Source organism: Rhynchophorus ferrugineus, unplaced genomic scaffold, assembly GCF_030347505.1.
Source record: "Rhynchophorus ferrugineus isolate W39M unplaced genomic scaffold, kcgeb_rfMv2 rfM1, whole genome shotgun sequence".
Taxonomy (NCBI): domain Eukaryota; kingdom Metazoa; phylum Arthropoda; class Insecta; order Coleoptera; family Curculionidae; genus Rhynchophorus; species Rhynchophorus ferrugineus.
In genome coordinates, this window is record NW_027472580.1 from 54,999,976 (window position 1) to 55,014,102 (window position 14,127).

The window sequence follows — 14,127 nt, forward strand, 5'->3', positions numbered from 1 at the left end:
TTTAAAGTTGGTAACAGTTCCAATTAGCTCGTTTATTGTATGTATATGATGAGATTGTATCTTTCAGGTTTGTAATTTATATAACGGAATGATTACTTGTAATTATGAAAATGTGTGTAAACAGCACGTAAATTAAAAAAATGCATGTTGCAATAGATGGTGACATGAACAGTATGTTCAAATATTTGTTTCTACAAAATAGTATTAAAGGTTCGTGAGGTAAGTTATTTTGATTACTTACCCTGCATGCAACAGCATGTAGAATAAAAACCTCCATATTTCTAGTCGTTTATCGGGCCTATAGATGAATATTGATTCGATGGGTACCGGACCAGCCGGATTTATTTCTCCTGTGCTAACTAAATAGTATATAAAGAACGCCAGCTGAAACAAAAAATAACAATAAAGATATAATCAATGAAAATTTAAAATTCGATGAAATGTTTAAGTCCCGACATGAACTTACAGGAATACATCAAACATAAAGAAAGCTCGCTTTTCCATAGTTTCTCTCGCAACGGACGATAATTATAAAATTATTCCGGCGTAAGAGAAAAATATACCGATAACAATGGGATGGCAAAATGGTCGTAGTGAAAACCGTGGGTTTTCTCACAGCAGTTATTTTAAATGTTGATAGTTGCCGAGGAATAGAAAAACATGATTATTAGTATAAAAATATAATTCCATAGGAATTCCAAAATTTATTATGTTATAAAAATATTAGGAGTATTAAAATACATGGGAACACGTATCGGGTAAGTAATAGGGGATTATAAAAAAGAATCACTCATATGGAAAGAAGGGGGTTGAAATTACGTTAAAATTATTATCGTTAGCTATCTTAATTCTTATGGGAATTCTATTTTGTAAAAAAAAAATGTTATTTTTTTCTTTAAATTTCACTAAGCTACTTATCTAGACTTGACATCTCGAGATATTATCCCTTTTGTTTTCAAATTATTATAAGATTTTTATTTCAGAATAGTAAAAAATTATTCCCATAGTAGCGTAGATCGGAGTATAGATATAAAAGGCGTGGGCATTATCTTATGAAAAGTGCTCACGATAACTCATAGACATCGATTAAAATGTGAGAGTTTTTGCAGCTCTTAAGAGTAACGATTTATCGCATTAATTTAATGATTTAATTTATGCGGTCTAACGGTAATGTAGCACGATATGGTACGGTAGAGTAATTACAATATAAAAAAGTCTAAGGTTCTGTGGAAGGTCATGAGTACTATTCTTGTTTTGTTCCTTTTTCAATTCTCGCTATTGTGTATTTGTAGAGTCTATATATAGTGCGCCAAAATAATACAAGTTAACTATATTATTCAAAATAATCGGAATAAGTAGTGTGAAAATACTCAAACAACAAAATAGAAAAACTTTTCTTTTAAATCGATATTTTATATATTTCTTTATTCTCTACAGTGCGACATGACAATGAGTATATAGCAAGAATATTGTGCTGATGTGATAAATGGTAACTTTTACTTGTGTACTAAACGTGAAAATATTCAATTCATATTCATTATATATATAAATAAGAATTACACGGCAAATGTCTGTAGTTTTTGTAGTAGGAAACAGTAGGTTCTAGTAGTTTCAGTTGTAGTTAAATATAGTAAGTTCAAGTGTTGTTTTCGTGATTTTCTTGTAGAATTGTAATAAACACAACTCAGCGACATCCATTTAAACAATGCAGTTAGTCCAGCTACTCCATTTAACTGGTTATTTTAAACGCTTCTCAACGCCATAAAAATTTAACTAATGTGAGAATATAAAAAAGTTACCGACAATAAAGTTATTAATTATTTTTATTAAAACGTCACCTTTTCCCGACAGAAAGAGGTCAAAACATATAAATTTATTACGAAAAAATAGTATCACGCCATGAGAAATCTACAAATATAACAGTAATTACTACCAGGTTTAGTTGCATACGAGCTATGAGCGTGTAGAATCAATTTAAATGTTATTACAAGTAAATTAGAAGTAGGCGATGGTGGTTACTGATAATTAGAATAGGGGACGTGACGTATGTCAAACACGAAGCGATACTAGACAGACGACGTCTCCCAACTTGCTAACACGAGATAAACAGTTTCCCGTTTTCTCGGCATTTTCGGTTTTCTTAGAGAAAAAGAAACATTCCGACAGACACCCAAAAACGAAAATAAACCTGACGGCAGCTGCTGTGCGGGCTGCTTCTGGCTCAAGGTAGCAGCATAGGAAGTAATCAATCGCCGAACGAGAGAGTGCGTTTTCTGCATTTCGGGAAACACATGGTACCTGAACCATTTGGGGGCACGTGCTGTTGCCGCTGTCGCCCCACAAAAACTCCGGCTTAATAGATTTCGACATATGGCGGGGCTGGGCATTAATTATGTCTCATTAATGGCAGATACAGTATTTGAGTGCCGCTTTTTCCACCTTTCTTTCTTTTTTAGAAAAACTTATGTCAAATTAGAGCAAAATAAAATTTCTAAAATTATGTAATATTTACATGTTTTCATTCTATAATTCTATTTGTAGCTTCACATTAATATATTATGAATAGTTAGGAGGTTAGTTAGGATATTTACTGAAATCAAATGTTTTTTCCTCGACAAGTTCGGAAATCAAATATGTTTTGGTCGGCAGCTGACGCGTATTGTTGTCGGTTGCCCAGCCCTTATTTCGCATCGAATTAGGGCGAATATGTCGAAAACGGAGAGTTTGGTTTACTCAGGCGCGTCGAGATGGGCGTAACGACCTGGGGTCTCGAAGGACCGACGGTTTTTCCTAAACATGCGAGGGATGCCGATGCATTTTATCGATCGCGAAAACGGACGATGCTAAATGGGATCAGAAGCAAAAACAAGCTTATTTATCTTTCTAATTTATCTGTTTCTCTGAATTACTGTTGTTTCTTGTGTCATCAAAACAATACCGATATATAACCATTTAGATAAATCACATACTTATAAAAACTTATATACTTATGAAACTGAACAAGGCATCAAATCATATCATTAAGTTATAGTTTTCTATCATTTGAAATATAATACTAAACTTATTATTAGTAATAATTAATTAATTACTTACTATTTAGTAATTATAACTTAGAATGTTTATCCTAATTGCCGGTTGACAACTATCAATATCTAGATTATACCGTACATATCAGATATTATACGGTGCATTAATAATTACATATGTGAACAACATTAAAATTATTTTTTTCATTCATAAACAATTACACTACAAATATTCTGAATATATGAAAAATGTCAGAACATCATAGTACACTGAATCTCTGAACATTTAATGAATCTTTCGACAATCCTACAGTGTTTCACAGTGTGTAAAAAAATTTTACATCAAAACCGAATCAACGAATCTGGAACACTGTCGGGTTTCTCTGTTGTGCAGTTTTTATTGATTTTTGCAGTTCATAATTTTTGAAAGGAATAGGATCTGGTAAAATATTATAATACGGAATGGATCGAATAGCAGACGGAAAATTCTAGTATTAAATAGTTTCTCTTCTGTTTATTGGCAGGTCGTATTTTATACCTTATACATCCTCGCTAAATGATTGGAAAAGCTTGTTTTTTCACCTTCAATTACTCTCAGGGAATTACTGCATACATTTTTAAACTAGTGAGGCAAAACATTATTTATTTTAATCCTATTTGTATAACAAAATAGTGCTGGTCTAAATAATCTATACAATAGTCTTAAGATATGACGAAAATGATTTATAACTATTACGTTTTTGTTACAATGTGTAAATTAGATTACATTTTTCCCCGGTATTTTGATATAAACATTCTATTCACCTCAACACTTAACTTAGAATAGCTAATCAAGAATTCTTCAACAAACACAGAAATTAAGTTTATGGTTTGATTTGGTCGATATTTGATGCGTGTTGCTTTCAACAACAGATTTTTCAAGAAACTAATTGAATATAAGTAATTTTTACGATGATTTTTGACACCAGCTGATGTTGTCCAGTGAAATTAAGAAATTATATTTTAATCTATTCAAATTTTAATTAAAGCAGGTTATTTTCGTTCCCCTTAAAGTGATTTAATGAGAAAAACGTAGGTTTTTCTTAGTATTTTCCCGTTTACAGACGTTTAAAATTTAAAAATACCCTTCATTGCTATGTAAAACGTAAAAAATACGGTATTTAACGTCAGAGAACCTTGTCAATAGTTATATAACGTGCCGAACGAATCGATTTGTCCGGAGGTCTCCTCGTGTCTCGACGACCAACCGTTGCACCGTCGCCACACTATTGGATCAATATTTGGGATTTTAGTCGTGACAAATTAATCGTGCGTCATTTTCCTTTTTCAATTTTCCACCCTTTCATGACTAACGATTCATTTGAATTAAGATTTTACAGCAAAAAATATCTGAACGCATAATATATTTTGACAAATCTTATTCGTATCTGTTCAAAGTTGTAACATAATTCTTAATAACTGTTTTAATTAAATATAATATACTGCAGTATATTTATTAAAAAATGGTGGAGGTATTTCAAGAATTATATATAATGAGTATGGAAAGGGTACTTACTTCTATTAATGTTATTATTATGATGAATAATGGTGGGGGGCAACATGTATAGTTATCGGCATAATATTTTCTATCTCGATCGTCCGTGAGGAACTGCATTGCTACTGTCGTAACCATCCTAAAACAAAAAAAAACGCTTGTAAGCTTCTTTGCAATCATACTAATAAAAATAATTTATTTTGGAAAAAATTAGAGAAAAAAGAAATTATATTTTCCCATAGATTCAAAGCTATTTATATTTTTCTAATTTAAATTCTATCCCACGTCCAATTTCAGACCTTAAAGTTGTGTTTACAGTGGGAACAACTATTCGTTCCCACTAGTAGCACTTCATTCCCCATAATCCTAGAGTCACAGGGAATGTGGGCATATTTGTAAGATATCCTATTTTAAGAGGTATATTTTTAGCATAGAAATTGCCGATCATATTCGAAAAGCCATTGGTCAAATTAATAAATATATTTTTTTACTATTGTTTATCGTATACATTTTAATCCATCATCAATTTATTCATCATCTTAATTCATCAATCAATCTTCTACTATAGAAAATATTGAAAATTGAAATCCATTACTGAAATAGGGAAATGAATTATAATTCATTAATATGGCTTTAATTCACGATATCAAACAAGTACGTTATATAGTACACTAGATATATTTAGATGTACCTATAAATTAAATCATCTAAAAGTTAGTATTTATTCCAATTGTATTATTAATTACCTTATTATTAGTATTGGATCATACAAAATAAAATAAAAATATTTCTAACATACTGTGTTTCATGATTGATGCTTTTAATATGGATTTATTTATTATACTCGTTCGTTCAAAATGAAAACAGGTAAATGAACAAACTGTTAAATTCATATTATGGATTAAAATTTTTCCATAATCAATCTTCTACTATTGAGAATGTTGAAAACCGAAATTCATTATTGAAACAGGCAAATAAATTGTAATTCATCAATTTGGCTTAATATTATATTATATTCAACCATAAATTTGGTTCACTTGGTACATTATAATTATAAAATGAGATCGTCATAAGAGTTAGTATTTGATCAAATTGTAACATTAATTACTTTTAAAAAGCATTAGCACATAAAGAGAAAGTAATAATATTTATAAGATATTGTGCTTCAGGGCGTATATTTTTAAAATTGATACATTCATTGACGATATTCGTTGAAAATTGAACAGTTGTTGACAGAGGCATTAACAAACTGTTGAATAATTCGTGCAAAAGATTGGTAGTTGGTCGTCAAAAAAATCAACAAAATACAAAAAAAGAAACGCGCCGAGAATCTTTATGTTCCGAATAGCGCTGTTAAAAGGGGACTTGAATATCGCGACAGTTCTATTTTGAGTCGTCGGGCAATCTTTCGGGATTGTCGTTTATTTCTTTTTTCGATTGTTTCCGTTGGCCAGACTGATGCACTCCGGGTTTCCTGTCCGTTTTCCAACACCGATGCGCCTTTATATTTAGATATTCCCAGAGGCGTAGCACATGCGACGACTCGTTCCCAGCTCGAGTCCTCATATAATTGCACGGAGTTTCCGCTAAAATCGCAATACCGTACGTGGATATCTAGGTTACCATAGAAACGAATGTTTATCCAACGCACGGGGCGGTACTTGATGAAACTAAGAAGATGTGGATCGAGAAACGCCGCTGAACAACCTATTTCTTCTGACGCTCCGTTTATTATGTCTCGAATCATCAAAGAGAGGCAGTAAATTAGTTGTAACGCAAACACCAAGAAGAAATCAAGTAACTGTGCGCCAGCCAAGGCGGTCATTCTTGAAATCCAATTTTAAAATAAACGCGTCGCAGACTGGGGTGTTAAGTATGTTTTTTGTTGCCGTGTGCGACCGCACCAGGCTTAAATCGCGGCATACATCACGAAATATTTAGTGTGTTCGCAGAAAAGAGTAATTAAAAATGAACCCGTATCCTTATCATATTAATTCAACCGGATAAAAAAATAACATTTCCAAACATTTTTACAATAACTTGATTGAACTTTCAGCCAGAATCCTTAAACCATTTTAACGCCATATTTTTGAGAATTATAATGTTTAATTGGCAAAGTAATTCTTATTGTTTTTCAAACCTTGGCATAGATGTTGGCCCAATTAAAATGAAATAAATGATTTTTAAATTCAATATGTGTATGAATAGAAGATATTAAACCTTACACTGATATATTATTAATCTGTGGAAATGTTCTAATAATACTATTAATATAATGTATCGCTATGATAAGTTCTATGAATTTGTTTCTTTAGTTTCAACCACAACCGGTTGAAACTACTAAACTCAAAAGATTTGAGTTAGTAAGAGCATTGCGTGTGTACAAAGCATATTGTGTATCCTCCTAATGAGTAAAATATATTTATTAAATTATTTACTATGGCAATCCAGTATATTAACACTAATAAGCTATTTGCGTTTACCCTAATTTGCTACGGTTTTAAAATTACAAATTATTTATTCAACGATAGACACTTTGGGCACTATGTTACTGTTTTTAATGTGCATTGAGTTATACTTATAACTTCACTGAACTAGATCAAATGTCTTATTCTCTTTAATCATTTAACTAAGCAATCATTATCTAGGAGCTGGAGAATCTTAACATTAATGTTATTATTCACATTCTGTTAATGTCTGGGCATAGTCCTTGATAACGTTATCAATAGTTTCTACCTTCAGGTCCTTATGCAGATTGTCGTTACGAATGTACCATGGAGCATCCTCAATACCTCGTAGTACCTTGTTTTAGGCTCTCTATGATATTTCTATTGCTTTAGCTCGTACAACTACATAGTTGAACACCATAAATCCACATTGATTTCAGTATTTGTTGGTACAGCAAAAGCTTATTACATACTGATGGGGCTTGTGCTTGATTCTTTTGTTGGTGAAATCAACATGCACTGATTTATTTTCATTCACTTTGATTCACCATTTTTTTGTTCAGCATTGTATTTCGAGTAAAATACATAGTCACCGATAACAAAAATCTATTCGTTTTATTTTTTAGTTTTCTAAATAAGGGGCTTTTCGACTTCAAGTAATCGAAAACCGTTAATTAGTAGCATTGAATTGTGTTTAAGGAAACAAATAATCATATAAATCCAGGTTTTGACTAAAGTTTAAATAATTTTAAAATCAAAATTGCACCATTCAGTTAATGCATTATATTTAGCTTCTAATTAATTAAAAAAAGTTTTCGCTGTTTCTCAATTTTTGTTGGATATATTTTCGTGTTCTTTCCTATTACTAATCTATGGCATATCTTTAAATAAACCGAATCAAGCGACTGATGAACCAGGTTACGGTTTCGGATCGATTATTACATCTCGGATGCCGAATGATATTTTTGTATTTACCTCCGAAATAGTGGGGGTTCGACTAACAGCAAATGAAAGTCGTTTTCCGATGATACTTCTCGATCTCGGTGGTGAACAGCGCATTTAAAGCTTCTTGAGCGTTTTCCAGTCATCTGAAACAAAAGAAAATGTATTTAGTTAGGTTACGTAGAGACATTAAATATTATGATCATAAATTACGGATTCGAAATTATCTACACTACACTATCCTAATATTTATTTTTATAACCATCTTAAATCATATCCGAAATTCTTGAATTGTCTGAAATCCTTAATACGAAGATGATAAGAAGATATGTGTTAAGGTAATATTTATATATTAGTTGGAATATATTTAGTTGGATTGTTTAATAATGCATTTGGCTTTGGTATATTTGAATTATTGCTGATGTGCCAAATTATCAAGCGGTGACTAAAAGAGATGACATGTTAGCCTAAACTAAACCTAAACACATTTAAAATATGTATACCGATCATTAGCACAGATAGGTTGATAACACGCGGCATAAAGTCCAGATAGACTAACAACTTTGTGGTTTAAAGATGTATACTGTTCTCAGAAGAGTATATCTAGCCTATGTAAAAGAATATAGAAAGGAAAGTCACCAAGTTACGTGCTTCGGAACCATCAGAGAATAGAAGTTACGGTAAACATAATTTGATTAAATGTAAAAACGAAACAAAAGTGTTGTGTTCCGAGATGAGAAGTTTGAAATAACGTGCATTCTTTTCTAAAAGATCCTGCACTAGCCCAGAAAAGGGTTTTAAAAAGCAAACAATGATAAACATAAGGTAATTTCTTATGAATATAAGAACATAACATATTGGAAGATTTGGTCCTTGCATATTAGACTAAATGATTATAGATTCAAATATGGAAAAGCTCTGGCTGCCAAGTTATAATTCCTAGTTGTAATTTAAATAGTACATTTTTCATTATGCTTAACGAACATAAGTTTAATATTGCAATCAGTGTTGAAATGTGAAAAAGGGCAATTTTACTTATATTATATTAAATATTGTTATAGAAATTGAAATGTCTTCATTAATGTTGAATGAAGAGGATATGATTTACATATGTTATATTTAATGTCTTGAATAATAAAATTACAATTACATTTAAAATTATATGTTGTTACATCAAATATTATTTAAAATTTTTTTTAATGAATGTAGTATTGAAATGTAAAATTATGTCTCTTTATTCTATGAATTAAACTAAATGATCGTGGTTGTAACGAGTGGTAGAACTATTCCTTTAAGCCAGGTACACACGTACACTTAAGGGCCGGTCCACACATAACTCATCTTGATTAGATCGGAATGCGAAAGAGATTGCGTTCCACGCCCTTTCGCTAACTAAATTAAACTCATGTAAATGAAAATTCTCGATTAATTAAATATCGGCCGGGTCGTGGAATTTTCTTTATTAGTTTTGTGTGGACGGCGACCGTTTTGGTCCCGACGATGGTGTCCGCCAGAGGGCAACACCGGCTGCAAAATTATTATCTCGGCCTTATCGCTTTCAATAACATTAACATTCCACCGTCCCATATACGAAATCGCATACAGATGGAGACGACGCTACAAAAACAAAAGATATACGGTTATTCTTTTCGCTCGCGAACTTGCGAACCAAACTCCTATCATAATTTTTTATGTTGTATTGTTTTGTTTTTATACGCATCATAATTATTATTAGTTTACCTACCAAGTAATTCATAAAATAAACATTAAATATGGGTCGACAAAGACGACATGTTACGCTACATAAAACGATTTCTTTGTGTTTTGCTGAAGTGCCGGTGTTAAGATCGGGAGTTAAAAAAACTAGACAACTCATAGCTGCTCTGTTGTTTTTGTTGAATGGGTAAATAGGCGAGTGTGGCGTGGTGAGGTAGTTAGATGCGCGTGCGGCGCTCTTGGCCAGATGTTTTTTTATTGTTAACAGCCTCAGACGTATCACTTAAGTTTAATCATGAAGAAAAGTGGCAGGTGCCCAGCATCCTCCGAAAACTCGCTCGGAATATATAACAACGCATTATAAAATTGTTAACTGCCACTCTCAACAGGACCGGTTTCAGTCTCAATCAATCAAGAGAAAAAACGATATCAGAACGCCGACCGCGATGGTACGGTTTGCTTCGTTATTACACCATTAAAAACTGGAGTAATTCGTGTAAAATCAATCACTACCACCGTTAAAATAAAAATCGTTTAATATTAACCGTTGGGTCATCATTAAACAGTATGAAATATAGAAAAGGTAAAGTTCTGCAAACGGTCAAGATAATACCTTCGTCCACGATCAATGCACAGCTGATCGATCAGCCTTATTTCGGTCCTGTTCAAGTCATCTCACGCTTGATCTTTTTTTATTATAGGGCGCTAAGTCGCCGGTAAAAATAAAGCGTCCAAAACTTAATGGGATTATTTTTTTAAAGCTGTCGGGCCATGGCCACAATTTAAAATATGCAAATTTCGGCGAGACCTCAAAGCTGCACCACTCGTCAAACGCACCAGCCAATTGAAAACTGATTTCGAATCGTTTCTTTGAAAGTTAACCGGGATGGTACGGGTTGCAGCTACGAGGTTAATGAATTTAGTTGATCGACGTCCGTAAAAGAAACTTGGAAGTTTCATGTTCTGAATATTAAACTCGGCAATATTAATATAATCTTTCATATCTATAAGTCTACGTTTAGACTAAATCAACATCTTATCCACAAAAATCAAGTATGTACATATGTAAAGTACAAGAGATAAAGTGTGATGATATGAGATACTAGGCTGTTCAATAAGTTCGCGGTAGCACTACCTATTTCTCTTGCATCTCAAAAAAAAGACTCTAATATTTCTTGGTCGGTTTGTAAATTTAGTACCTTGTTCTGATACATAATCATGGTGAAAATCTCATCCATAGTGATGAAATGATGCACCAAGCTCTTCAAATTCATGATTTCACCGAGCAAAATTCGTATGGGAATGGATGAAAATCTTGTTTAATTGTGTATATAAGTTTTTTATAAAGCGGTTATGTTTCTATGAAACGATTATGTGTTGAAATGGCGTCGAACCATCAAGTTCAATTCGTTAGTTCAATTACACAAGTTTGCAAATTCGAGTTAACTTTTTGAACCCAAGCAGATGAGAACGAGACGATTCTATACTTCTGTATCATTAGTGTCGAAGACAATTTCACGTATGAACTTATTAAGATTTTTGTCAAAATGTTCAATCGCCTAGTTGTTTCCAAAACTGTCTTACGTAAAAATCAAAGGAATATTTGTCTGAATAATTGATATTCAAAATTGACATAATCTTTAACGCCCGATGGGCATCATTTCAAATTGTTGTTCACAACTTTCTCGGTAATCACCATATAATAAGCACGTAAACGATAATTTGTTGCAATATTAATTAGAACAATATTGTAGTTCGAATATCTCTCAAAATATATTTTCTGTATTCATACCTTGATTTTTTTCTACCAAACCTCATTTTTAATTTATACTTTATAATTCAATAAATGACCAATATTAAATTATTAATAACAGCATTAACTACATATATAGGTTTCATATGTTCATCTTTATTAAATGTTGATGTTTACATCATTTATAATTATTACCAAGATGACTTCAAAGGAGAAAATATGCGTCTAATGATGCCGATACGTGTACGCTCGATCAGAGTGGTTTACGTTTTGGAAGGAGCCCGGTAAAGACAGCCCGCGGTGTCCCCTTGGTGGTACCAGTTCACATGCTCACAATTATTATTCATGGTTTTTAGTGATAGACCGCCTCAGAACGAGTGATTTATAGATTAATAAGTCGGTCGGTCATTTTTTCCGGACGCAAATAAGCCGCGCTAGTCCATGGTGATGGGAGACCTCCTCGGCAATACCATTACCAAACGCACGTTCATCCGCCGCATTGCCAATTGTAAAATATTGTTCCTCCAGAAGATAATTATCTCACTAATTGAACCACTTCGAAGTGACATATATTTTATTTATTGATAACGAAGATTTACTTTGTTATGCTATAAATGGGTTTTGCCTCGCACTATCAGCCATATAATTAACTTCACATTGTACCGGATCGTATATAAAATTGTTCTATTAAAGATGTTACATGATATTTATTTTTGCATAGATTACATTAGAAAAAGCATAATTGATATTGAAGGTATATCCCAAATATTCTTGAATTTACGTATAATGTGGCAACGTAGCGTCGGTTAGCGGCGCGGGTGTAAAATCCCATCCACGATTAATAATGATACGGATAACAAATGAATGTTTGGACGAGAACCGATTGAGATACCCAGCGAGAGACGCACCGGCAAGATGAAGACCTTATGGCCAAATTGATTCCGACTGGCAGTCATTGTCGCAGCAAATAACTAGCAATTAGAGGTTAGGTAACGGCGAGGAGGCACCAAGATAATCGGCGTGTCGGTTTCGATTCGACTGTCAAAATATTGACGGCGGCAATTAAATAGATGCCATTTTGTCGGCACAGGATCGGATTACATCAAAAACGTCGATGGTATGCGACTTGACAACGTGAAACAAGTGGGTGTCTCAAAAAAGGTACACCAGGAACTAGCGGAACCTTCTTTACCGTCATAGTTAACGTTCATTAACTTTTATTTTGCAATTTGTCATAATTAATGCGTCCCCAATATCGGTGATTTTAGTAATACGGTTACACCATCAAGTACGGAATAAGGTTAAGCTCATTATATCATTTTCAGCTTATTAGCGAGTAATAGCGATCTAATTTCCATGTGAAAAATATAATAAAAAAATTATATTAAAACGGACCGAGGTTAAAAAAAGATATGTATTATAAAGGCCAAGGACTTTACGGTACGACAAAATATTAACAGACAGTGGTTTACCGATTGTCGCATAATTTATCTAACGATATCCTGGTTATTAACATTCCATGGAAGGAAATATTATTACGCGATCAAAATCGATCGACATATGAAATGAATCAGGATCTTTAAAGGATAAAAATCCGCTTTGAAAGTATTGTGAGAAAATTTACGTCAAACGTTGAAAGAACGTGTGACTGGATATCACTGTAATAATTTTATATAAACGTTCATTAACTTATACATAAGTATATCAGTTATTACTCTGATTATTACTAGCATTACTTTTATTTTCTGTATAACATTATCATTAATTTCGTTAAACCATTAATTATGAATCTTATAATTTATAATGTATAAATGATAATGTTATAGTGTAGTGTTAGGGATCTGTGAAAGATATATGAAAAGAATGGATTTTTAATTTTGGAATAAAACAGGATATTAGTTAGGTAAAAATAACAGTGATTGACCTTACTGAATGATACCCAAAATTGTTAGTTAGTGTTCACTTGAATTTCGTGTGGCTATAACATAACTTACTTTATTAAATTATTAATTCCCTAGGTATAAAAGGTTCGAATAATAAAATAGCTAAAGCCTATAAAGTTGATTATTTATTAGTTATCTGAAGATTTCCTAGTCGTGCTATTACTAGAAATGATGATGTTGATTGGTAATCAGGATCATTTAACTTGAACAACATTATGTTATTTTCCCTGCCTTCGCAAAAAGCATAAGAATCTTTTTATTTAATTTAATTTCAAATTCTTTCTATTTATTTATACTTATCGATTATCAATAAAAAATTCTTCGGCATGAACGCAAATTCCAGTATATTATTCAATAATTAAAATACCTTCCGATTTGAAAGAAATATATATTATTATTTTGTAAAAATTATTTAATATTTAATAATGAATCTTTCGGCTATTGGGACGGATTAAGAACGAGGAATCCATTCATCCATCCATCCATCCATCTTTGGCAACTACCGTTGTTTTAACACCCGCGACTTATCTATGTTTGGTTGACGATTAAGATAACCAGTCGTTCTTTATTTCGGGATTTGCATAAGTGTCGGGCGGTGATTTTCACCATGATCTAGACTCCAAAGAAAAAAATGAAATTTTCGAATATAATTAGGCGGTGTGTTTGTATGGGCGAAAATGTTCCGCTTGCCAGGTATTCTGTGTTGGCGTGTGGGTCAACGTTTGGCGCCTGACAGTGGCGGGCTGACTGTGAAATTTGAATATTA

The 14,127-nt window shown here is 32.5% G+C and overlaps 1 protein-coding gene across 1 annotated transcript in view; it reads right to left on the reverse strand.

Moving 5' to 3' along the window:
* stet (stem cell tumor) overlaps nucleotides 1–14,127 on the reverse strand; it is a 325,321-nt gene that overhangs the window by 2,114 nt on the left and 309,080 nt on the right. The window contains exons 5-7 of the mRNA XM_076407791.1: nucleotides 7,983–8,095; nucleotides 4,582–4,699; nucleotides 242–384 (exon numbers count right to left, since the gene is read on the reverse strand). Coding sequence (XP_076263906.1) covers nucleotides 242–384; nucleotides 4,582–4,699; nucleotides 7,983–8,095 — 374 coding nt within the window. The remainder of the gene's footprint in view (nucleotides 1–241; nucleotides 385–4,581; nucleotides 4,700–7,982; nucleotides 8,096–14,127) is intronic.